Source organism: Dasypus novemcinctus, chromosome 31, assembly GCF_030445035.2.
Source record: "Dasypus novemcinctus isolate mDasNov1 chromosome 31, mDasNov1.1.hap2, whole genome shotgun sequence".
Classification (NCBI taxonomy): domain Eukaryota; kingdom Metazoa; phylum Chordata; class Mammalia; order Cingulata; family Dasypodidae; genus Dasypus; species Dasypus novemcinctus.
The window spans coordinates 25,767,403-25,794,230 of NC_080703.1; the positions used below are offsets into that span (position 1 = coordinate 25,767,403).

Sequence of the window (26,828 nt, forward strand, 5' to 3'; positions counted from 1 at the left end):
GCCTTTTTCTTTGAAGAGGAACAAATGTAAGTTAATACTACAAAATGTTAATATCAGGGATGCAGATGTGGCTCAACTGATAGAGTGTCCACCTACCACATGGGAAGTCCTGGGTTCAAACCCAGGGCCTCCTGACCCATGTGGTGAGCTGGCCCACACGCAGTGCTGCTGCATGCAAGGAGTGCTGTGCCATGCAGAGATTTCCCCTGTTTAGAGGAGCCCCATGCACAAGGAGTGCACCCTGCAAGGAGAGCCACCTAGTGTGAAAAAAGCGCAGCCTGCCCAGGAGTGGCGCCACACACATGGAGACCTGATGCAGCAAGATGACGCAATAAAAAGAGACACAGATTCCCGGTGCCACTGACAAGAACGTAAGCGGACACAGAAGAACACACAGCGAATGGACACAGAGAGCAGACAATGTGGGGGGTGGGGGGGAAGGGGAGAGAAATTTTTTTAAAAATGTTAATATCAGACAAAAACAAAAACATTATGCTAAGTGAAGGAGACACAGAGTAATATGCTCTTAAGTCCGGAAGTGAGAGTCTTCCAACTTCATTCTTCCTAAGACATGTTTGGCTCTTCGGGCCCTTTACCCTTCCAAATAAATTTGATAATTGGCTTTTCTACTTCTGCAAAAATGCTGTTGGGATTTTTTATTGGGATTGCACTGAATCTATAAATCACATTGGATAGAATTGACATCTTAATGATATTTAGTCCATCCATGAACATGGAATGTCCTTCCATTAATTTTGGTCTTCTTTGCTTTCTTTTAGCAAGATTTTGTAGTTTTTTGAATACAGGTTCTTTATGTCCTTAGTTAAATTTATTCCTAAATATTTGATTCTTTTACTCTTTTAGTCTATGAAAGGATTTTTTTTCTGATTTCCTTCTCAGTTTGTTCATCAATAGTATAAAGAAATGCTACCAATTTTTATGTATTTATCTTGTATCCCACCATTTTGCTGACCTCATCTATTCTAGTAGCTTTGTTGTGGTTTTTTCAGAATTTTCTAGGTATAGGATCATATTACCAGTGAATACTTTAAGTTTTACTTCTTTTCTTATTTGGGTGCCTTTTATTTCTTTTTCCTGCTTAAATTCTCTAGCCAGAACTTATAACACAATATTGTATAACAGTACTGACAGTGGGCATCCTTATCTTGTTCCTGATCTCAGTTTTCAGTCTTTTACCATTGAGTAGAATGCTAACTGTAGGTGTTGTATATATGTACACTTTACTATATTAAGAAAGCTTCCTCCTATTCCTATTTTATGGATTGTTTTTATCAAGAAAGGGTGCTGTATTTTGTCAAAGCCTTTTCTGCACCAATCAAGAGGCTCGTGTGATTTTTCTTCTTCAGTTTATCAATGTGGTTTATTACACAAATTGATTTTCTCGTGTTGAACCACCCTTGCCTACGTGGGGTAAAATCCACTTGGTTGTGGTGTATAATTCTTTTAATGTACTTTTGGATTCAGTTTGCAACTATTTTGTTGAGGATTTTTGCATCTATATTCATCAGGGATATTGGTCTGTAATTTTCTTTTCATAGTTTTTTTATCTGGTTTTGGTATTAGGTGCTGTTGACTTCATAGAATGAATTTGGTAGCATTCTTTCCTGTTCAATTTTTTGGAAGGGTTTGAGCAAGATTGGTATTAGATCATCTTTGAACGATTGGTAGAATTTACCTGTGTAGCCATCTGGTCCTGGGCTTTTCATCTTTGAGAGGTGTTTGATGACTGTTTCGATCTCTTCACTTGTGATTGATTTGTTGAGGTCTTCTATTTCTTCTGTCAGTGTAGGTGGCAAGATGGTATTTGTCCATCTTGCCTACATTGTTGAGTTTTTTGGCATACGGTTGTTTATACTATTTGCTTCTGATCTCTTTTATTTCTATGGGGTCAGTGGCAATGTCCCCTCTCTTTTCTGATTTTATTTATTTGTGTCTTCTCTCTTTTTTTCTTTGTCAGTCTAGTTAAGGGTTTGTTGATTTTGTCGATCTTCTCAAAGAACCAACTTTTGGTTTTGTTGATTTTTTTTTTTTTATTCTCAATTTCATTTATTTCTGCTCTGATCGTTACTATTTCTTTCCTTCATCTTGGTTTGGGATTACTTTGCTGTTGTTTTTCTAGTTTCTCCAGGTGTGCAGTTAGGTCTTCTCTTTTAACTCTTTCTTTTTTTTTAACGTAAATATTGAGGGCTATAAATTTCCCTCTCAGCACTGCCTTTGTGGTGTCCTATAGGTTTTGATATGTTATGTTCTCATTTTCATTTCAAGAATTTGCTGAATATTCTTGCAATTTCTTCTTTGACCCACTGATTATTTAAGTGTGTTGCTTAATGTCCGTATATTTATGAATTTTCCCTTTTTCCATCCGTTATTTATTTCTATCTTCATTCCATTATAATCAGAGAAAGTTTTATGTAATTTCAATCTTCTAAAATTTATTGACTCTTGTCTTGTAACCCAATGTATGGTCTATCCTGGAGAAGAATCCATGAGCACTTGAAAAGAATGTATGTACTGATGTTTTAGGTTTTAAGACTCTATGGATATCTATTAGGTCTAGTTCATTTATTATATTATTCAAACTCTCCTTTTCTTTATCCTCTGTCCAGTTGTTCTGTCCAATACTGAGAGTGGTATATTGAAGTCTCCAACTCTTATTGTAGAAACATCTGTTTCTCCCTTCAGTTTTGCCAGTGTGTGCCTCCTGTACCTTGGGGCACTCAGGTTAGGTGCATAAATATTTATTATAGTTGTTTCTTCTTGGTGAATTGCCTCTTTTACTAATATATAATGACCTTCTTCATCCCTTATAATAATTTTGCATTTTAAAAAAATTTAATTTAATTTTTCTCTCCCCTTCCCCACACCCCCCACAGTTGTCTGCTCTCTGTGTCTATTTGCTGCGTGTTCTTATGTGACCGCTTCTATCCTTATCTGTTGTTGTCAGTGGCACGGGAATCTGTGTTTCTTTTTGTTGCGTCATCTTGTTGTGTCAGCTCTCCGTGTGTGCAGTGCCTTTCTAGGGCAGGCTGAACTTTCTTTCGCGCTGGGCAGCTCTCCTTACGGGGTGCACTCCTTGCGCATGAGGCCTCCCCTATGCGGGGGACACCCCCCCCCCCCCCCCCGTGTGGCAGGGCACTCCCTGCGTGCATCAGCACTGTGCATGGGCCAGCTCCACACGGGTCAAGGAGGCCCGGGGTTTGAACCGTGGACCTCCCATGTGGTAGACGGACGCCCTAACCACTGGGCCAAGTCTGCTCCCCTAGTTTTGCATTTAAAATCTATTTTATCCAGTATTAATATTGCTACTCCAGCTCTGTTTTGGTTACTGTTTGCATGGGTTATCTTTTTCCAGCCTTTCACTTTCAACCTGGTTGGGTCCTAATGTCTGATGTGAGTTTATTGTAGACAGCATATAGATAGCTTACCTTTTAAAAATCGATTCTGTTAGTCTATGTCTTTTGATTGGGAAGTTCAAGTTAACATTCAATGTTATTACTATAAAGGCATTACTTCATTTCGTGCTTGGCTTTGTGTTGTCATAGCTTGCTATTATCTTTTTGCCTTTAATTTACCCTTGCTAATGATCTTTATTTCTATAAGTCTCTTGCCCTTTTTTTTTTTTTTCCTTTCAGGCTACAGCACTCTCTTTAGTATCCCTTGTACTTCTGGTCTTTTGGTAACATATTCTATCAGTTTTTGTTTGTCTATGAAGACTGTGAACTCTCCTTCATTTTTGAAGGGCAGTTTTACCAGATACAGAATTCTTGGCTGACAGTTTTTCTCTTTCAGTACTTTATCTCTGATGTTTGTCATTCTGAATTGTAGGAGTCTCAGGGTAGGAATATTCAGATTTATTCTGTTTGGGGTGTTTTCTCCTTCTTCGGTATTGATATTTTTGTCTTTCATAAGGCTTGGGAAATTTTCAGTCATTATTTCCTCATTTATTCTTTCTGCCCCCTTTCCATTCTCTTCTTCTGGGACATCAGTAACACATTTGTTTGTGTGTTTCGTGTTGTTATTCAATTCTGTGATATGCTATTCCATTTTTTCCATTCTCTTATTTCTGTTCTCCTGTCTTTTCCAGTTTGGATGTTCTGTATTTGAAATCACTAATTCTGTCTTTGAGCAATTCACATCTGCTCTCGTGTGCCTCTAATTTTTTTTTTTTTGAGGTACCAGGGGCTGAACCCGTGACCTCATATGTGAGAAGCTAGTGCTCAACCACTGAGCCACACTGGCTCCTCTGAGTTGGTTTTCTTTGTTTCTTTTTTTCCAAGAGGCATGGGGAAGTGAACCTGGGACCCCCCCCCCCATGTGGGAGGCAGGTACTCAACCACTTGAGCTACATTTTCTCCCCTCTACTATTATATATTTTTAATCTCATCCATTGTGTCTTTCATTGCCATAATGTCTGTTACTTTTCTTTGCAGTTTTTCAAATTGTTTTTTTCTGCTTACCCATTGTCTTCTTAATGTCCTTTATCTCTTTAGTCATATTCTCTTTCAATTTTTTGAATTGATTTAGGAGATTTGTGTGATTGTCATTGATTTATTTTCTTAAATCCTGTATCTCATCAGGATTTTTGGTTTGTTCCTTTGGCTGGGTCATCTCTTCTTGTTTCCTAGTATGGCTTGTAATTTTTTGCTGATGTCTAGTCATCTGAATATGTTGGTAAATTTACTCTAATGGCCAATTTTTCTCTTTTACCTGTTTTTTTTTCCTTTCACAGCTATTCTTTGATATTTAGTTCAACTTATTCCAAGTCTTTAAAACTGCCCAGCTTTAGTTACCAAATTGGGCCAGGGACTCAATAATGGGGTGCAGATTTTCTCCTAGGAGTTTGAGTTATGAGAGATGAGTAGTTTTTCTCTGGGCAATTTCCAGATTGGCCAGCAGAGGGCGCACCTTGGCGCACCTTTCCACAGAGGTGTTTCTTTCACTGTCCACTTTCCTGTGTTTTGGTCTGGCCAGAGCTGAGACTCAGAGCAGGCTCTGCTGGCTGAATTCACTGAAGAGAAGCCCCCCACCTCTCCTTCCCTTTTCCCTTGTAACAGCCAACAGGGAGGAAGCCGTGTGTTCCTCTCTCTGTCGGCTGCAGTGCGCCAGGGCTTTTATCCTGGCTTAACGTCTTGAGGTGAGGGGAGCCCATCCTGGCTGCCACGGGGTTTAGCAACTCAGATGTGTTGTTTTGGCTTCTTGATCTCTCTCGCCCTCACCCTCCTGGGGTTCTGTAGCACTGTCCTGGTCTGTGGACCCCCACAGCAGGTCCCCTGGACAGCCTCTGGCCCCTTCTCTGTTGTTTTTGTGAGAGCTGAGCCCTGCCTGCCTGCTCCGATGCCATCTTCCTGGAACTGCCTGCTGAGGGGTTTGAACGCCCTGCTTTTAATGTTTGAGCTGAGTTGCTGTGTATCCTGCTGCCTTATGTTTCTTCTTCCCAAATCCTACTCAGGCTTCAAGTCCTTTACCCCCAGAATATCCTCCTGTGATGAGTTCAGCTTTTGTCGATTTTTCTCACGCCTTTGGCAAGTTCTGGCTTTATTCCCAAGTTAGCACCCCTTGTGCACCGTCTTCCTCTTTGAGTGTGTGTGGTTCTTACATCACCAGCAGAATTACAAACATCCGTGGTGAGGAACTATCTCATGCACTTTTTTTTTTTTAAATTTCTCTCCCCTCCCTGCCATTGTCTGCTCTCTGTGTCCATCTGCTGTATGTTCTTCTGTGTCCACTTGTATCCTTGTCAGTGGCACCAGGAATCCGTGTCTCTTTTGTTGCGTCATCTTGCTGTGTCAGCTCTCTGTGTGTGCGGCGCCACTCCTGGGCAGGCTGTGCTTTTTTCGCATGGGGCGGCTCTCCTTGCGGGGCACAATCTTTGTGCATGGGGCTCCCCTATGCGGGGGACACCCCTGCGTGGCACAGCACTCCTTGCGCGCATCAGCACTGTGCATGGGCCAGCTCCACATGGGTCAGGAGGCCCTGGGTTTGAACCCTGGACCTCCCATGTGGTAGGTGGATGCTCAATCAGTTGAGCCAAATCTGCTTCCCAATGTATCTTTGGTTTCACGTGACACCTCATAGCAGATATTCTACTGGGCACGTAGTGGATGTTTACTAAATAGTTGATCATTGAACTGCAGGAACTGGTATAATTCCAACATATCATAAAGCTGGAATCTAAAACTGAAATCAAGTATAGGAGCCATTGGAATGTAAATGTTTCACAGGCTTAGAAAATATTTTTTAATAGATAATACTTCCGGGTGGTTCAAAATGAATGAATATAAAAAGCTAAGCCATGCAACATCTCTTTCCCTGTTTCTTTCTTCTCATTCCCTGTTTGTCCACAAATAGGTAATCAAGTTGTTAGTTTTATGTCGATCCTTTCTGTGCAGTTTTAAACAAATGCTAAGAAAAATACTTATTTTCCACATTTTCACGCAGAACCTTTCGTATTGTACAATGGTTCTGCACCTTGTTCTTTGATCTGTAGAGATTTTTCCAGATCCAGAGTGGATCTTATTCTTTATTTTTACAGCTTAGTGGTATTCCATTATATCATTGTACCCTAAGTTATTTAACCCATCCAACTCTAATGGGCATTTGGACTGTTTCCAGTGCTTTGCCATTCAACTCCCTGCTGCGGTGAGTCACCGTGGACGTGCCGTTTCATCTGGGCGCAGGTGGATGGTGGAGTCCAGGCACTGGGCGTGCATCGTGGGGAGGTGCACCTGTTACTGCCACAGGCACTGCCATTTACCTTCCTCAGGAGTTTTGCCACCTCATACCCCACCATGCCTGTTACTCCGTGGCTCTGCCAGCAGATGATCTGGTCAACCTTTTGAGTTTTGCCCATAGTACATAGATGCAGTTTTAATTTGCATTTAACGTGTGAGTACAGTTGAACATCTTTTCCTATGGCTAGGGGCCACTTATATTTCTTTTCTGTGGACTGTTTATATCCTTGCTCATTTTTGTGACAGTTTGCTGCTCATCTCCATCCTCAATTCCAAAAAATATATATATTCCTAAAATACGAATTAGGAGAATTAGTTCTGGGTCTGTGAAGCAAGTTGCAAATATTTTTCCTAGTCTTTTTAATCAGTCCTCGGGGGTAGCGATAGTGGGATTGTTTTTGTTTACTTTGCAGATGTTTTCAGTTCTTAGGTAATCCCGTTTTCTTTTATGGCTTTTGAACTTTGAAGCATGGGGCCTTCCCTGCTCTTTTTGATCCATTTGGGGTCTATGATCTGAGGAACGACTCCAACCTTGTTTTTCAGATGGCTGCCCAGTGATCCCAATTCCATTTATTGAAAAATTCATCTCTACTGAGTTAAGATGCCATATACTACATGATATGGATTATATATTTATAGGATGAAAAGCACTCCATTTTCACTGAATTAGCAAATTAGGGTTAACTGGCAGGTAATTTAGTTCATTCACATTCATGAGGCTTCATTTACTAAGCACTTAATAAGTCAAAAAGTTATTATGTAGTGGGATGTGGGGATGGAAAAATGAGTACAGAAGAATCTCTTGAGAAAGCCGCTGGACAATGGATGTAGTCTCAGTGCTGTGGAATAAGAGCAGGGGGAGATGCGTCACAGAGCAGGGGACAACCGAGCTGTGTCTTGAAGATGCAATAGGAGTGTCAGCCAGGAGGGGCAGGGCATTCTAGAAAGAGTGAGCATGCCAAGAGGCATAGGTCCTGAGAGGCTGTGGTGTTTGGGGGGGGGAGTGGGGTGGAGAACGGCGCTGAGTAGGTCTTCACATCCATAACGTAGGTCATGTGTTTGGAGAGACACAACTGGAGATGAGACAAGATGGAGAGTTAATAGAAATGGTCTTTTTTTTTTTACTTTTTTTATTTTTTTATAGGAAATTTTCTTTCATTTGAAGATACGTAGATCACAAAAAATGTTACAGTAAAAAATATAAGTGGTTCCCATATACCCCACACCCCACACCCCCACTCCTCCCACATCAACAACCTCTTTCATCATTGTGGCCCATTCACTGCATTTGGTGAATACATTTTGGAGCACTGCTGCACCGCATGGATTATAGTTTACATTGTAGTTTACTCTCTCCCTCAGTCCATTCAGTGGCTTATGACAGGATATATAATGTCCTGCGTCTGTCCCTGCAACATCATTCAGGACAACTCCAAGTTCTGAAAATGCCCCCACATCACACCTCTTCTTCCCTCTCCCTGCCCTCAGCAACTCCTGTGGCCACTGTCTCCACATCAATGATACAGTTTCTTCCATTGCTAGAGTCACAGTAATTCTATAGTAGAATACCAGTAAGTCCACTCTAATCCATATTTTATTCCTCCATCCTTAGACCCTGGGATGGTGATGTCCCACTCCACCTCTAACTCGAGAGGGGGCTTAGATCCCTTGTGGCTGATGGATGGGATTCTCCTGCTTGCAGTTGTAGACTCTCGGTTCCCTGGTGTGATGGTTGAGCATCTATCCCCACCTCCCTGTTAGCTGACCCGGGTAAGGTCTTCCGAATGTTGAGTAGTCATGGGATTTGGACGTGCCGTGGTGCACCTCCCCCATGCCGTCACCCCTCCAAACAGAGGAAGGGGGAAGACTAAGAGGCCCCAGATCCGAGGAGCCCACCCCTTGGCCCTGTTCCACAGGTCCGTTGTTGAGTGTTGACGCCTGTTGCTTATTCTAGAGTGCTCCAAGCTCGCGAAGCCGAAGCCTCACTTTGCTCCCCCACGGAACGCCCAATTCTGCGTCTCCCTGTAGCCAGAGACACTTCGGCGCGGGGGCCCCCGGTGTTGTCACGGTCACGCATCACAAGTCGCCTGCCGCCGCCCGAAGAGCCAAGAGCCAGTATTCCTGCCAGCTCCACGAAGTCAGAGAGGTAGGCTTGGCTTTCCTCCCTGGTCAAGTGGTCCAGGGGCGTTGGGGGCGTGACCGCGGCTCTGCCGGCGTCTCTCCCCTTGTGCCATCTTGATTTAGGAAGAGAGAAGACTCGCAGCCGACGTCCCAGCCCTGCGGCCACGGCTGTCCCACGTGGTTTAAAAAAAAAAATAATCGTTTCTGTGTCGTAGGTTAAGCAAGTTGTCAGAGACCTTCGTCTCGATTCAGAAAGTGTAGTGAGCGAGCCCACAAAAATGGGGAGGTAAATGGAAGTGCGCTCAAGATCTCTGTGCCCATGGCAAAGAGCAGGCAGCACAGAATGGTGCACGGTCAGGAAATAACTGCGAAGTGTCTGGATGCCGACCTCCCCTTGTTTCTGGCCCGCTTTGCTTTCTTTCTGAAGCGCTCATCTCCTCCTTACCCGCCCAGACGTACTCCAAGGGGAGCGCTGGGTGGTGAAAAGAGCGCTGTCCTCCGAGTCAGAAGAGGCTGTTGTTTAGGAGTGAGTCTTTTACCAGTTCCGAACCTCAGTTTCTGCATCTGTAACTTGGAAATAACACAGGCTCTAGCAGCCTCTCGGTGGGCGCAAGGATCACTCGTGGCAAGGCGCTTTAAAGCCGTTGAATGGTGAAGTGCCTTATGGATGTGATGTAGGGTTGTTTTACTTAACAGAAAAATTTTATGGTGGTAACGTAGATACCATAAAATTTGCCATGGAAACCACTTGTAAGTGTACACTTGGGTGGCATTAGTTTCATGTACAGTGCTGTGCTATCATCACCGCCAACCAGGATTTTTAGCGCTGATACATTGGGAAGCCAGCAGTTGGGGGATCCCAGATCCTTGATGTTTTGTCACCGTTTGCAGCTCTTTTCCGCAATAGACATGTAAAATCAGTCCTGTTGGTCTCGGTGACCTAACTTCTGGAGAGGGCTGCGGTGATTTTGCCGTGCATTTGCTTTGTGCACACACCAGCTTGCTGTCCTCTTAGAAAAGGTGTCAGGTGAGTGACCGGGACTCCAAGGAAGGAGCTTTGCTGCTCCAGCACGCGTCTCATTTCACATTTAAAATGTCACAGGCCAGGTCTAGTTAATGCTCTGTTGGCTGACGGTCTTAGTCTGATTTTTGGCTCAGGACTGAAAATCTAAAATCTCTGGAATCAAATCTGTAGATACATGTGAAAGACATTTTTTCTTGATAAGATTTACTAATACATGAATTGTCTATTAAAGAAAGGTGCAGGGCTGAATTCTAAAATTTTAAACTATAGGTAGAATATTCACTTTGAAATAGTCAACATTTTTTTGGTTTGTTTTTTAAAGATTTATTTTATTTTTCTCTCTCCTTCCTCCCCATTGTCTGCTCTCTGTGTCCATTCGCTGTGTGTTCTTCTGTGTCCACTTGTATTCTTATCATGTGGCACCGGGAAACCGTGTCTCTTTTTTGTTGTGTCATCTTGCTGCGTCAGCTCTCCGTGCCATCTTGTGGCGCCACTCCTGAGTGGGCTGCGCTTTTTTCACTCAGGGTGGCTCTCCTTGTGGGGTGCACTCCTTGCCTGTGGAGCCACCCTATGCGGGGGACACCCTGCGTGACACGGCACTCCTTGCATGTGGCAGCACTGCGCATGGGCCAGCTCCACACTGGTCAGGAGGCCCTGGGTATCGAACCCTGGACCTTCCGTATGGTAGGCGGACTCTCTGTCAGTTGAGCCACAACCTCTTCTCTGAAATAGTCACCTTTAAAAAAAAAAAAAAAAAGTTTGCCTATGAGCTTGATTTTATTACTTGCTTGATCTGATGAATGATTGTGTACATGTATATATTTTCATTTTTCACAGCACCTTTTCAAAAAGCTGGATTATGGAAAAATTTCAAATCTACACAAAGTAAAATAGTATAGCACCCCAGTACCTATCACTCAACTCCACTGATTTCAACTCTCTCTTCTTGTTTCATCTATTTTCCCCAATCACTTCTTTTTGGCTAGAGAATTTTAAAGCAGTCTTAAACACTGTATCAATTTATGATTGCCAGGAAGTGCTTCAGGATTTATCTAACAGATAAGGATTTTAAAACAGAAAGTTAACCAGAATACCATCATCTTAGTTTTATGCAGACCTCATTGCAGATTTTATTGCAATTACTTTAGCAATTAGAACCTATAAAAAAAGGCAAATTGACAGTTCATGGTATTTCAAGAGTTCCTTTTTACTCTTTTAATGAATCCCCATTAGACTTGTTGTTTTGAGTGATGTAGTAGGCCTGGTACTTATAAAAAGTAGTGGGGGGTGGTGGTGGTTTATCTTCAGTAAACAGTGGCCTAAATAAAAGTTGAGGTGTTTAGCTTGATGCCTGGTAACATTTGATTCAATATCACTTCAAAATGATTTCTACCTCCGTTTTTAAAAAATTATTATTATTTATTTATTTATTTATTTTATTTATTTCTCTCCCCTTCCCCCCCTCGCCCCGCCCCCCCAGTTGTCTGTTCTCTGTGTCTGTTTGCTGCGTGTTCTTCTTTGTCTGCTTCTGTTGTTGTCAGTGGCACAGGAACCTGTGTTTCTTTTTGTTGCGTCATTTTGCTGTGTCAGCTCTCCCTGTGTGTGGTGCCATTCTTGGGCAGGCTGCACTTTCTTTTGCGCTGGGTGGCTCTCCTTACGGGGAGTGCTCCGTGCACGTGGGACTCCCCTATGCGGGGGACACCCCTGCGTGGCACGGCACTCCTTGTGCGCATCAGCACTGCGCATGGGCCAGCTCCACACGGGTCAAGGAGGCCCAGGGTTTGAAACGCGGACCTCCCATGTGGTAGGCAGACGCCCTGACCACTGGGCCAAGTCCGCTTCCCATAAAGTCGTTTTTTTAATGTATGTTCTTTGTGTGTATATATATATAAACATTATATATTATTATATATATAATTATATAAAGTATAGGATGCAAGTAATTATTGTAAATAGAAAAACAAAAAATTGCCCATAAGCCTACCTCTTCACAGATAACCTTTTAGTGTTTTTTTAAAAAACCGAAGTTGCATTTATAGACATATAAAAATTATATAGTATGATCTCAACTTTATAAACAATTACATATATGCTACTTTTATTCTTTATCTTTCTGTGTGAGGGCAACTATTGAAATTTCCTCTGAGTTTCATTATATGGAAAATAATTAGGTGAAATATCTCCATAGCCTTTTTTTATTTTTTATTTTTTTTCACTTTTAAATTTTATTTTACTGTTGGGGCCCAGTGTCTCTTGCTTTTGTATATTGATGACCTTTCTTGCTGAAAAGCAATTTTAAGTGAGGCTCTTGGAACAGATGTGTAAACATCGGCTTCCGAGGAACCTTGGAGAATTGAGCCCCTCCGGAGGAAGAGCTGAAGGTTCTGCTTCTCAGATCTCAGGCCCGGCTTCTCCCTGACTGGAGAGGGTTGGCTGTTTTGTGACATCTGGCATTTTATGATGTGGAGAGGTCCAACTTGGGAACTGTCTCAGCAAATTCCGCTAGTTCCGGCAAGTTCTGCAGTTTTAAAAGTGTATTAGTTTCAGAGTATCCAGGTCTCTACTTTTTGATCCCCCTGTATTTATCTATGAAATAACCAGGGAAAATAGAATAGCATTTTGATCCCAGCTGTAGAGGGAAGATAAACTTGTGACCACTGAAGCAGTGGAGGAAATCATTATACACAAGACGGATGTGCCGGAATATCTGCGGAAGAAAAGACAAATAACCCAGCCAAAGGCAAGAGAGTAAATATTAAATGGAATGCCATGGCAGGGGTGAAAATAATGGGACAGTTTAAAAGATTAAATGGTTATCATCCAAAATATAAAGAATTGCTACTCCAGAGGTCGATACCCTCAGAAAGTGGCCAGGTGAGATGAATATGGGAATTCAAGACACAGTATCATTTCAAGATCCCCTCACTGGCAATTCAAGAAAGGGAAATTAAAACAATTCGGTCTCCCAAATTACCAGACACTTTTAAAGCTCGGTATTGGCAAGGGTGTGAAGAAATGCTGGCAGCTCTGTATGTTGTCTTATTGCTCTAATCTGGCGAGATTAAAGAACTAAACATGAAATAGAGCTGGGCATTGTCATTGACCCACAAACTCTTCCTTGTGGACTCAGTGCAATGGAAACAGCCCATGGTGTTGCGGATAGAAGGAAGAAAGCCAATTTGGATAATGTTATTCATATGAAGAAAGTAATAGATACAAGAACAACATGTACGGAAATGACCAAATAATAATACATTTACGATACTAAATTGCTGCCTAGCAATTTTAAGGTGAAAGTCATGTTAGTATTGTAACTACATGGACATGTATCTGAGAAATAAATAAGAAAATCAGAATATAGAATAATATGCACACATTGGATCCTATGTGCATCTGCATAACGTCCAGAAATTGTTCAAAACAGCGGTTCCAAGGATTTTGGATTTTACTTGCAAACTAAGATTTAAAAACGGAATTTTTGGAGTGCCACTGGGTTGCAAATTTTCATCATGCCCAGTTAGGACATTTTAGAGGCACAGTGACTGCCTAAGGTTCCCACCGTCTCATAAAAGTGCATTTTAATGCCTCCCCAAATAGGAATATAAATTCAGAATAAAGCGCTGTTAATTGTGTGAAGTAGGTTTAGTTTTATGAAAAATATCCTGAAGTTTCCTTGTTTTTCATATGTTCTCTTGGACTGGAAGAGATTTCCTCATGGACTGATCTTGGCCCGTGGACCTGTGTTTTTTAAACTACTGGTTGTCACCGGCTTTTGCTACAGAAATGTCTTTTCATCCAACCTCTTTTCTTGATTACCTTCGCCAGAGACTCTCCTTTTTAGTTCCTGTTTTATTCTATCTTCAGGAAGCTACCTTCCTAAATAAAAGCATTTTATCATGTTACTTTTCTGCTATATTAAAAAATGACCTTGATTCCCCCCGTCTGTAGATGAAGGTCAAGCTCTCGGGCATGGGGAAGGAAGCCGTCGGTAGCCTGTCTGCTCTACCTGCCTTGCCTCATCTCCACCCTCACTTACTGCCTCCCTCAGCTGAGGATGTACTGCCCCAAAGAACTTTCTGCAATGCTGAAAAATCTTGGCTCTCTACTGAGGTAGCCCCTGGCTATGTGGGGCTCATAAGCTCTTCGTGTGTGGTATCCCAAATTGAGATTGCTGTGAGTATACAATACACACTAGATTTCAAACACTTAGTATAAAAAAAAAAAAGTATCTCATTAATAATGTTTTAAAATACTGATGACTGATGGAAATGATAGTATTTTCTGTATGTTGTTAAGTGCAATATATTCAAATTAATTTCACCTGTTCCTTTCTATTTTTTTAAAGTATGCCTTCTAGGAAATTTAAAATCATGTGTATGGGAGTGGATGTGGCTTGAAGAGTTGAGCACCCGCCTCCCATGTGGGATGTCCTGGGTTTGGATCATGGTGTCTCCTGAAAAAACAAAAAAAACAAACAACAAACAAAACAAGCTAAAAAACCAACTGAGGGAGGCTGACGTGGCTCAGTGGTTGGGTGCCAGCTTCCCCCATCGGGGTCCGGGGCTCAGTCCCCAACTCCAAGTACCCGAAAAAAAAATCATATGTCTGCCTTCAGTTTGTGGCTGGCACTATTGGCTGGCGCTAGACTGTGAATTACTCATTCACTCCTCCATTAATTCCATAGGTTTTTACTGAGCACCTACTATGTGCCAGACACTGGACTTCCACGTTAAAGGCCACATGCTGTTAGCTTTGCATCTTCCAGCCTTTGATGCAATTCCTAGGCACGTTGAACAGACAAAAGGACCCATTGTCTTGTCCAGTTAAAGCCCTTTGGAAACAGCAGGTGGATGCATTCGAGGGTCGCTCACATAACTCCACGGAGCAGATGTGAGACGGGGAAGCCTGGTGCGTGGTCGAGGGTTGAGTCAGGTACGCCCGTGGTCAAATCTGCCTCTGGTGGACTTGAACTTGACTGTGTACCTTGGTGACTCTGCGACTGGGGTGGGAGAGTGAGATCCTGTGAGCCTCTGAACGTGGTCACTGGATTGTCACGCAGCTAGAATCTAATGTATTCTCAGAAATCGATTTCAGCCTGCAGCTGTTAGACCTGGGATGATTCGAATGATGGTATTCACTCGTAACTTTTAGACGTTTAGTCCCTTTATAACTGGCTTTAAGGCGCTAATGTTTGTTTGAACGGGTGGCAGTTAGGTTGGTACAAGTGCCGTGCGACTTCTATAAAACTCTTGTTAGGCGTGATGCTTTCTGAAAAAATACGGCCCTAATACCTGTTCTTACTAATATGTGTGTATAGAAAAGGACGAAGGAGAAAAGTGAAAATCTTCCTTCTGTTCCTAATTCCTCGTTACTGTTTCCCACAAGTAACTACGCAGGAAGTGTTCTGTACATGTGCAGGCACGGGAAGATGTGTCTGGATTTGTGTGTATGTATGGGGCTGTGTGTTCTACAACTGCTTTTTTTTTTTTAAAGATTTACTGTTTGCTGCACTGGTTTTGTGCTAGATAGATAATCTGTATTGAGGCTGTGTAATTTAAGACAGTTTCAAGCCAACCTTTCACAAAGTATAATACGCAGAGGAGGAGTGTGTTTTTGTAGTTTCAGCTATGTGAATTTACCTATGTTTCCTTATGTAATTGCAGTGTTGTATTTCCTTAATGCACATACACAGTGAATGACCTTTAGTTAAGTTGCCGTCTTTATGAATGGAGAGACTCTCTCCTCTGTCTGCAGGATGACTTGGTTTGATCCTAGTTCCCATGCATGCAGCGAATGCCTGGTTAGAAGTCGGGATTCATGTCCAGCCTTTGCTATGGAAGCAGTAACAGTCATATGTATCACACCATTGAATTTTATTAGCTGGTCAATTTTTAAATATTTTTTTTTAATTAGAGAAGTTATAGGGTTACAGAAAAATCAGGCAAAAAATTGAGTTCCCATAGACCCCCTATGCTTACACCCACCATTTTCCCTATTAATGACATTTTGTACCAGTGTAAAGTTGATGAGGGAAAGCAGGAATTTTAATTACCTGTTGCTTACCCTCCTTGTGCATTCGTTTGTTACAACTGATGAGGGAATATTATCATAACTGTACAAACTATAGTCCATAGTTTGCGTTAGGGTTCACTGTTTGTGGTACATGGCATTATTGTTTTCTTAAGAAAATTTTATTCTAGTAACACATATACAACTAAAAATTTCCCCTTTTAACCAAATTCAAACATATAGCTCAAGTTAGTTGATTACATTCACCAAATTGTGCTACCTTCACCGACAACCAGTAGCGAAGTGTTTCCACCACCCCAAAAAGAAACTCTTACCAGTTACGGATTAGCTCCCCATTCCCCACCCTCGCCCCAGCCCCCGGGAAACACGATTCCAGATTCTGACTTCACTGATCAATTTTATTTTATTTAAAGATTTATTTTTTTAAATATATTTCTCTCCCCTTCCCCCCCCCCAGTTGTCTGCTCTCTGTGTTCATTTGCTGTGTGTTCTTCTGTGTCTGCTTGGATACTTATCAGCAGCACCCAGAGTCTGTGTCTCTTTTTGTTGCGTCATCTTGCTGTGTCAGCTCTCTGTGTGGGCGGCACCATTCCTGGGCAGGCTGCACTTCCTTTCGCGCTGGGCAGCTCTTTTTACGGGGTGCACTCCTTGTGCGTGGGGCTCCCCTAAGCCGGGACACCCCTGCGTGGCAGGGCACTCCTTGTGTGCATCAGCACTGCGCATGAGCCAGCTCCACACGGGTCAAGGAGGCCCTGGGTTTGAACCCTGAACCTCCCATGTGGTAGGCGGGTGCTCTATCCGATGAGCCAAATCCGCTTCCCTTGGCTGATCAATTTTAGGGTGGCGATCAGAATTGGCAGCGCTGAGTACCAGCTGTCCCATCACCAAGGAGACCGCAATTAGGATATGAAGTGTGTTTATCCTTTTTGCAAACAGGGTGGTTATTTTTTTTAAAAGGTCCTAAATTCATTCTCCTGTGCACTTTTTGGATTAGTGGAGACAAGTAACTCTAGTGTAGAGTTTTGGTAGTAATTTATTGCCTGTCAAAATAACTCCCCTTCAGACTTCAGTTTTTAAAAACTGTAACGTGGAGTTAGTTACCAGCAGGGGTTTCAAAATGTTTTTAAAGCAACAGAGTGTTGTTTTCAAATAAAGATGCGACACAGATCCTTCATATCTAAAAAACAGACCAGAAATAGGGTTTTCACAGAACAGATCTACACTAGAAGATAAAACGGGCATTTATGGTTGACGGCGTCAGTCGGTTGGAATAGTGAGACTTCGTGTCCACAATTGCTATCCATTCTTAGCCTCTGTGTCTGGGAAATTTGAAACGCACATTTGTGGGGTCCTGGAACGCCCCTGGGGAGCTTCTGAGAACACAGATTGAGAGTCACTGGACTATGCGATCAACCAGCAGCATTTCAGGTGAACAGTAACGAAAGCAGAACCGGGCAAAGGAGACCCTACTGTGGTCAGTCCCTTCGCAGCAACGGCCGTGTGGGATGTGGAGGGACTGCAGGTGGCTGAGGGCAGGACCAGAGAGATAACTGGCTGGTCTCCCAGGAAACGAGGAATAGTAATTTTTGAGTTGCTTACCATCCTTATGTAGTCCTTGCTTTGTTGGAAGACTGGGCTTGGGTCTAGCTGGTTGTAAGGCTAATCCCCTTTCCCCACTTGCAGCTGTCTGCTCGCAGGCACAGGGGTCCTCCCTGACCCTCAGCTTATTCTCACCAGCCTCTTTTCTTTGATTATGTTGGTTGCATTTTGAAATTAGGTGTGTATTTATTTACTTCTTTTTTTGTCTACCTATTCCCTCCCCCAGTTTAGAGGGATTTAAAAAAATTTTTTGGTGGTTGTTTATTTCTTAGTCCCTAGCACAATGCTCAGTAAAAATTTAAATAAATAAGAGATTTCCAGTATAGGGGAGGGTAGCCACTGGGAAACATTCCTTTGCAGATTCCTCTGCAGATTTGATTCGCCCTGGCACCTGTTCCTGGGAGTTCTGTCCCCACAGCAGAAGCCATGGGGGTCTTGTAGTGTAGACTTCAACTGGCTTCTCTGTCCCAGGCATGCTTAGGTGTTTCTTCTCTCCGTTTGACTTAGTGTTTGGTTAGCATTTCTTCTCTACATTTCTAGGAAATATTTCTTTTTGCTGTATATATGTATTTTAAATCTCCCTACTAGTTTATAAGCTCTTTCCTCAGAGGCAGGGACTCACTAATAAAAATAGCTACTGAGGCCCAGGGCCTGGCTGTCACATGGACAGTCCAGAGATCTAGGTCTCCTGAGTGTACACCAACCCCAGCGCCAATCCACAGGTCTGGTAAAAGTAATAGAAGAGGCATGTGTAGAAAGGTCATATCTGACCTTTCTCCATCACACTCAGGAACACAAATTCCAAAGTAGAGCCAGCTGACATGGCCCTGAACTCCAGAGCCATCTGCTATGACCGTAGAACCTGTGGGTCTCCGTAGCCCTCAGGAGCACCAGTACCTGGGGTTGTATCTACTTTGGCTGTCTCTGGGACCCTGCTGAAGCAAGCATAAGCATTACCCCTCTGACGACCTCCGACTCTTTTTTGGAGACTCAAAGCCATATAAACTCATTTGTCCTTTCCATTTCCCCATTTTATCCAAGGTCAAAAAGCTATTTTTAACACCTGATATTACAAGTAGCATGAGATATTCTACTGGTCTGAGTTGACCCTTTTATTCAAGGTCTTTTTCTAGTTACATCGTCAGCTGGTGCTTGGTAGTAATCCCTGGGAAACTATTGCGATTAGTAAGGGAAGAAATTGTAATAGTGATGTGGAGAAAGTGGCCACAGTAGCTGCTGATGGTAGGGAGAGAGAAGAAGAGATATGATGTGGAGGCATTGTCAGGATTTGGAGTTGTCCTGGGTGGTGCTGCAGGGACAGATGCAGGACATTGTGTGTCCTGCCATGGCCCACTGGGTGGACAGGGGGAGAGTAGACTACAATGTAGACCACTGTCCTTGTGGTGCAGCAGTGCTCCAAAATGTAGTCGCCAAATGCAGTGAATGTGCCACAATGATGAAAGAGGTTGTTGATGTGGGAGGAGTGGGGTGTATATGGGGACCTCATATTTTTTTAATGTAACATTTTAAAAAATAAAGAAGAAGAAAAAAAAGAAAGCATGTTAAGAAAAATAGCTGCTGATATATGAAGAACAACAATATTATTTCATGCCTGTTGAGATCTTGCTATGGACCTCCTGTCTCCTGCTCCACTGGTGTTATCTTCATACCAATCCCATGGGGTAGATATTATTATTGTTTCTCTTTTACAGACAGGGAAACTGAGGCATAAAGATGTTAAGGCAAAGAGAGGTGTATCAACCAGGGTTCAATCAGAGAAATAGAACCAATGAGAGATATATATTAAGAAATTTATTGCAAGGAATTGCCTTCTGCAACTTGGGGGCTGGCTCGGCAGATCTGAAATCTGCAGGGCAGACAGCAGCTCTTGGGCATGGACTGAAGCTGCTGTGCTGGAGAATTTCTTCTTTTCCAGGGAAACCTCAGTGCTGCTCTTAAGGCCTTTCAATTAAATCAGGTCCACCCCAGTTAGCTAGATAATCTCCCTCACCTAAAGTCAGCTGATTATGAACTTTATCACACCCACAAAGCGCCTTCACAGAAACATCTAGAGCAGTGTTGGATTAAGTAACTGGGGACTGTATAGCCCAGCTAAGCTGATGCATCAAAAAGACCTTCACCAAAGGGTCCCCAGGTAATAAGGGGTCGATTCTGGCCTGGGCAGTTTCACTCGAAAGCCCCTGCAGATCACCAACATCCAGATCACACACTGGGTGCCATCCCCTGTGCTGGGAGCAGGGGAGACAGCCACCTCCACGAGCATGGCTCTCTGTATCCCTGGCAGGGACTGGACCTGCAGGTGCAGGGCCCAGTGAGGACTTGATACGTTTATTCCCTAGAATAACTCTTTTCAGTAGGAAGAGCAGTGACCTCGAGTCCAGTCCTTGAGCAGGTCATCTCACCTCTCTGGGCCTTTCTTTCTTTTCCTTTCCTTTCCGTGATGTGGAAATACCACGGCTCGCTTCTTGAGTTGCTGTGGAATAGAAGTAAGAGCACCTCGCAGGGTGTAGCATGAAGTAGCTGCTTAAGCAAATCATCAACGAGTCCCTCAGCATGTCAAGTTGATGCCTGAAAGATGCTGTTTTAGTTTCCTTGGCTTCTCTGGTGGTTTGGAATGGTATGAATCCCAGAAAAGCAAATTCTTAAAGCGAATCCATTCCTGTGGGTGTGAGCCTATTGTAGACAGGACCTTCTGAGTAGGTTACTTCAGTTTAAGTGCAGCCCAGGGCAGGTCTTAATCCTCTTACTGGAGTCTTTTATAAGACAATGAAATTCAGAAAGAGTGTGAGTGAGCCATGGAAGCAAGAAACCCGAAAAAGAAGGGAGAGACCAGCAGATGCCACCACCATGTGCCTTGCCACGTGATAGAGGACTTCAGGTTCACCAGCAGCTGGTGTGCAGGAAGGAAGCGTTGTCTTGAGGATGCCTCGGTTTGGACGTTCTCATGGCCTCAAAACTGAGCTTGTAAGCTCATCAGTTCCCATTGTCAAAGCCAGCCCATTTTATGGTATCTTCTTTGAGCAGCTTAGCAAACTAAAATAGCTGCCCAAGCAAATACCCATGCAATGGTTCGGCTTAAACAATGGAAAGTGATCAGCTCGTAGTTTTAAGGCAAAGAGAAAGCCCAAATCAAGGCGATGCTTTCTCCCCAAAGACCGTGGCGTTCTGGGGCTGACTGCTGGTGATCCTTGGCCTTTAGCTCGTCACGTGGAAAGCATATGGCAGCATTTCCTGGGCTACTCCTTCTCTTCTGGGTTCTGCTGATGTTTTCCTTCTGGCTGCTCCCTCTGGGGCTTTTTTAATCTGTTGGTCTGAATTTCCTTTTGCTTATAAAAGGACTCCAGTAGTAGGCACAAGAGCCATCCTAACTGAGATGGGCCACACCTCAACTGAAGTAGCCTCCTCCAAAGGTCCTACTTACAATGGATTCATACCCACAGGAGAAGATTAAGTTGAAGAACATGTTTTTCTGGGTATCCACACAGCTTCAAACCACCACAGATGGAAAATCAAAAAAGGTGCTATAATCCAGCCCCCCTGCCCCCCAACCCCTAGCTTGTCAGCTTGGGTTGCCCAGAGTAGGGGGAGAGGACGTTCCACAGGAGTATCCTGAACATAGATATCCCCCCTACCCCTTTTGGGGAGCCACATCCCCAGCTGTAGCAGAGATCCAGTTGAACCAGGCGTGCACTCTTCTTCTCATATACCCTGAGTGGACGTGTCCTGTCTGCCCTTCCCTGAAAACACGGGCCTTTCAGCCCCAACAACTGTGTCCTTGGCAAAGGAGGAGGAGTCAGTCCTGTTCAGTCTGATAGGACAGGCTAAGGGTGCCTGCCAGTGACACCCGCCGCTTCTGGGGGGTCTCTAAGCGCCGTCCACCCCAGCCACTACGCATCCAAGTAGAAAAGGGCTTGTGTCGTTAAGTTGACCAGCTGACCAAGCTTTGTGCTGTGTGACTCCAGCACCCTGACCGTAGCTGATGAGACCAGCGGTCACTGCCTCCTCCTGTAGAGTGGCCGTCAGCCTGGGAGGGGGTCTTAAGCAGGAACTACTCCCTGGAGGGCCACTAGGTTAGGAAGACGTGGCCTGCCCCACGTGGAGCGTGACTGGGACGCTCACACAGCCACACGTGGAGCTGTGGGCAGAGGCCACGCGGTGGAGAAGTAGTTAGGAGCTCTGCCAGCAGGTGGCGGGTAAGCAGCCGGGTCACAAAACGCTGGCCTCCTAAGCGGTGGTATGAGGCCGTGGGCATCCCCGTGGCATCCTGGAAAGGCTCATTTCCCCTTGGGGTCTTACGGTATGTGTCCGTCCCTTGAGGTCCCCTGAGCATCTTCTGGAAAGCTGTTGGAGCCTGCCCATCCCCAGGCAGACAGCGCTTGGTTAGTGGACAGCTCCCTGACATGGGGCATGGGATCAAAGTGGACTGTCTCTGCCTCTTGTCTGAAGACTTGACCACCTAGATGGTCATTTAAACTAACACGGGGTTTCTTGGTTCTGACAGCAGGTAATTCCAACAGGAATTCAGCGGCAGGTCAGGCCAGTCGGGGCTGATGTCCCTCCACCCAAGCCACTGCGACCTCTGCCAGAGTTGCCCCTCGATTCACCGTCCAGAGCAGATGGAATTTGTGCCTCACAAACGTCACCTTTATGATTAGAATATTGCTGAGCAAAATGACACGTACTGGGGAACATCTCTCTCTGCCTCTCAGAAAAATCCATGCTTGGGGCACATTTGACGCTTTGCATTCAGGAAGAACCTAAAGTGGCAAGTGATTGTATGTCACCGTGGGTTCTGGGACCTCACAAGCTGTGCGGCCTGACTTTAACCTCCCGTGGCAATCCAGTACAAGGAGCCCTCCTAGAAGGGCTCCAAATCCTTGTGATAATAAAATACTTGGCTGTTGAGTAAGTGGGTGAGGAGGGAAGTCGGGCAAGTTCATCCCGAGGCATTCAAGCTCCCCTCAACCCCCAGTTTGCGATCTTATTTTGGGGATTTCTGCAGAGGGTGTTGCGTTTTCTCCCCCAGAGGCTCCCCTAGTGTTTTAGGATAAGGCAGCGTCTTTCTCGTTGACGGCCTGGCCGTCTTGTGCTGTTTTCAGCAGAAGCAGGCTGTTCTGATTATTTACCTTTCTCACACTCGTTCAATACCTGGACATTATCAAGCTGCCAGTTAAAAACAGTGGCTTCCGTAGCTACTCACCTTCTCTCGTCCCCTCTCTGCCCCCTGCCAGGACCGTAATCATTTATTATGGCTTTCATTAGAATGTTCTTGGATCTTCCTTGTAGAAGGGTGACATCTTTTGTGTCTACTTTTCTGTTAGCGAGAGTTTTAAACTGTGTAACAAAACACCCCAAAATCCAGCCGCTTAAAATGACAGCGATCGTTCATTTTGTTCAGGGGCCATCCATTTTAGGCCGGGTTTTGCAGACTCCCTGTGGGGTGACTTTAATGTCAAGGACAGCTGCCGGGCTGGCAGGGCATTGTCGTCTCTCTTTGTGTGGTCTCAGGACCGCTTCACGTGGGCTCTTCAGCATGGTCGCTTTGGAGTAGTCCGACTTTCTTTTCTTTTTTAAAAATATTTGTTTTATTTATTTATTTCTCCTTCCACCTCGCCGTTTGCACTCGCTGTATGTTCGTTGTGTGCTCTCTGTGTCTGCTTGTATTTTTCGGAGGCACCGGGAACCAAACCTGGGCCCTCCCATGTGGGAGGGAGGGGCCTAATCACTTGGGCCACCTCCACTCCCTGCTTGTTGTATATCTCATCGTGTCTCCTCATTGCATCATCTTGTTGTATCAGCTCGCTGTCTTGCTCGTCTTCTTTCGGAGGCACCAGGAACCGAACCGGGGATCTCCCATGTGGTAGGCAGGCACCCAACTGCTTGAGCCACATCTACTTCCCATAGTCCAACTTCTTATGTGGCAGCTCAGGCCTCTGAAAGCCAGCATGCCTTGGACAGGAAGTGGAATTTGCTAAGCTCTTAAAACCTGGGCCAGGCAATGGTTGCACTATCCCTTCTGCCCTTCTTTATAGGTCACAGAGACATCACAGAGCCTGTCCAGGCTGAAGGGGGGGGGCGCTTTGTCCCCCCTACGCCTCGCCATGGGAGAAGTAGCAATTAGCGGTATCTTTAATTTACCAGCTAAACCATTTGTGTGTCTTCTATTATTGCTGTAGCCTAAATTATCCCATATCCCTTTCTTGATCGGTAGCTACCAGGGTTTGGACGTCATTGAAGCTAGGTTCTTATATGCTATAGCACCAGAAAATCTTCCCTTTTCTTTTTTACTGCATGTGGATCATGTAGTGCAAAGAGCTGTCCCATACGTGCTGTGAGCTCTTGGGTTTGTGTTTCAGTGTGGAAGGCCTGGCCTGGGGCTCCCTCTGGGCTGCCCATTGCTGGGGTGCCTGTTCCTCTGGGCAGTCCAGGGCAGTGGGACTTTGGCCCAGAGGGAGAGTGGCCTGTGCCCTGGGGCTCTGCTGCGCCCCTGACCTTGCTGTAAGGTGAGCGGTGTTTGAAGCTGACAGGACTAGGCTCTGTCACAGAGATTCCGGCTCAAGGCGATCGAAGCCTTGAATGGTGACAGTGTCCAGCAGGTTCACGCTTGACCATGCTTCTTCACTTGGCAGTAGGGTTTAGAATATCCACATGTACCTGAAAGAGCTCCCATCGCTTGTAGGCTAACAGCCCTCTTCCTGAATCCTTACCCTGGGAAGTAGGTTCCTTTCTCCTTGTACAGAAGAGGACACTGAGGTTCAGAGGGGCTGAGGCAGGTGCTCAACCTCATCCAGGCAGGAAGTAACCCTGCTGGAATGTGAGCCTGGATTTCCCGCTCTTAACCACAGACACACAAAGCCGTGCAGCATCCGCTCGTCGCCTCCTCCTCCCCACGGAGCCTCCACATCTAGAGAGGGACGGGGGCTGGCAGAGAGCTCACGGCACCTGAGCACAGCATCGATCGCGATTTATTCTACGCCTGATTCCCACGTTGTGGTTGGTGTTTAAGGCGACGACAGAAAGTTTCCGTTGTTGAAGCTTTGACTCCTATTTGTCATGTTTGTCTGATTCGTCCCGTGTGTCATTTTATAGAGGGGGAAAAGAACTCTGCCTGCGTGTGCGGATAATGAACGACTGGTGCGGGCGGCAGGGCTGGGTGGAGACCGCACGAGGGGTGGAGCTGCTTTCTTGGGCCAAGAGCTGCTGTGTGGCCCTTGAGCGAGTCCTGGGACCTCGGCTGCCACCTGAGAAATGAAGGTGCCAGGCTGAGGCACCGGCTGGAAGAGGGGTTTATTTTTCTTAAAGATTTACTTTTTAAAATTTATTTCTCTCTCCTTTGCCGCCCTCCCCCCCAATTGTCTGCTCTCTGTGTCCATTCGCTCTGTGTTCTTCTGTGTCCGCCTGCATTGTTATCAGCAGCCCCTCAAATCTGTGTCTCTTTTTGTTGCGTCATCTTGCTGTGTCAGCTCCCCGTGTGTGCGGCGCCATTCCTGGGCAGGCTGCACTTTTTTTGCACTGGGCGGCTCTCCTTATGGGGCACACTCCTTGTGCGTGGGGCTCCCCTACGCAGGGACACCCCTGCATGGCACGGCACTCCTTGCATGCATCAGCACTGCACGTGGGCCAGCTGCACACGGGTCAAGGATGCCTGGGGTTTGAACCGCGGACCTCCCATGTGGTAGATGGATGCCCTATCCATTGAGCCAAGTCCTCTTGTGCTTGGAATATATTGATGGAGATAATTCAAGGACCAGAAGTAGGATGTGGGCAAGAAGGGCTCGCTGAGGCAGGAGCTTCTGCTCTGTCCAGAGGAGGTGGAGAAGTTAACTGGGCATCAGATTGTATCTGTTAGAACTTGGCCATGTGAGATTTGGAGATATTTGCCTTTGTTCAGAGGTAATTTCCATGTTAACTCTTTCTTTAGACATATTAGAGTTTTGAGTTGTTAATAAATGCACGTGGGTCCAAATTTAGAAGGTTAAGCTGAGTGTGGAGCTGTTAGATGTTTATCATGTAATGGCGACATGTTGACAAAAGTTTCTCTGACTCCTCTCTCCGCTTCCCACACTCACCAAAGGCAACTGCGGTTCCAGCTTTTTGAGTGTCTGTACACGTACCACATGCATGTATCAGCGTGCACATATATTTTGTGTGTCTGGGTGCACCCAAGCTATGGCATCTCCCATTTTCATTTTGATGGTGAAGACCGCGAGAGAAGAACCAAAAAGTACCATCAACAAATTGGATATGGGGTGTTGGCTGGGAAACACAGGAGAGGGTCCCCTAGGAGGCCTTCTGGAATCCTGGGGTTCCAGGGTACCTCCAAGGGGTTCCACGGGGCCCTGTTTGAGAACTGCTTGTTAGCCCAACTGTCTCATGGTGGGTTGAGAGGCACGGGGGCAGCTCAGATGGTGGCTTCAACCTCCCCAGCCTCGTCGTTCCTCTCCAGTAGGCTGTAGGAGGCATGGCGCTGACGGGGCCGTGCCGGGGGGTGAGTAGCTGCTCGGGCATGCCGTTGTGTAGCTCGAGGGCCATCCCAGGCAGTGCCACCTCATACTTGTAGTTTGTGTCTTTGTATCCCAGCGGCCTGTGAAGGCAAACACACTCTTCCAACTCATCTCCTCCTCGGTGTTAGCCCCGTTATGGACGTAAATGATAAAACAAACAAAAAAACGCTGGAATGTCTTCCTCGATGGCAGTGTCAGGGAGAATTGGGGCTGGCAAGGTGGACAGCTAGAGATATGCTGGGGCAGCTATACTTTTTTTTTTTTTTTAAAGATAGTCTTGTTTTTAAAGATTCCAACTGTAGTTTCTTATATGCATTATTATGTACTTGGTTATATCCTTGTATATGCTTGGCTTCCGATTTCTCTTCTCTTACAAACAATGCTATTGGGAATATTTGTGTCCACCCATCAATTAACAAAAGGGTAGAACTGTAGGATCACTACTGGCTGTAGAATTGCTTGATGGGACCATTTACACCACCTTGAAAGATGTTTTAGGAGTGCCAGTTTCTTTACACCCTTGTGGGCATACTGTGTTGTCAAACTTCCACATTTGCCAGTTGACTAGAGGAAACATGGTATCTCATAATTTAAATGTCTTTTTAATTTTATTGTTTTGGGCACTGGAGGTTGAACCTGGGACCTCATATGTGGGAAACCGGTGCTCAACCACTGAGCCACATTGGCTCCTCTGAGTTGTTTTTGTTTGTTTGGCTTGTTGTTTGTTTTTAGTTTTTTAGGAGGCACCAGGAACTGAACCCAGGTCCTGCCATGTGG

General features: G+C 44.9%; 1 protein-coding gene across 2 annotated transcripts in view; it reads left to right on the forward strand.

Moving 5' to 3' along the window:
* The window catches only part of OSBPL10 (oxysterol binding protein like 10), a 380,443-nt gene that overhangs the window by 194,339 nt on the left and 159,276 nt on the right, over window positions 1-26,828 (forward strand). The window contains exon 4 of one of the 2 annotated variants that reach the window (XM_058290903.2): window positions 8,707-8,898. The exons of the other annotated variant lie outside the window; for it this stretch is intronic. Coding sequence (XP_058146886.1) covers window positions 8,707-8,898 — 192 coding nt within the window. The remainder of the gene's footprint in view (window positions 1-8,706; window positions 8,899-26,828) is intronic. 2 annotated transcript variants of the gene reach the window in all.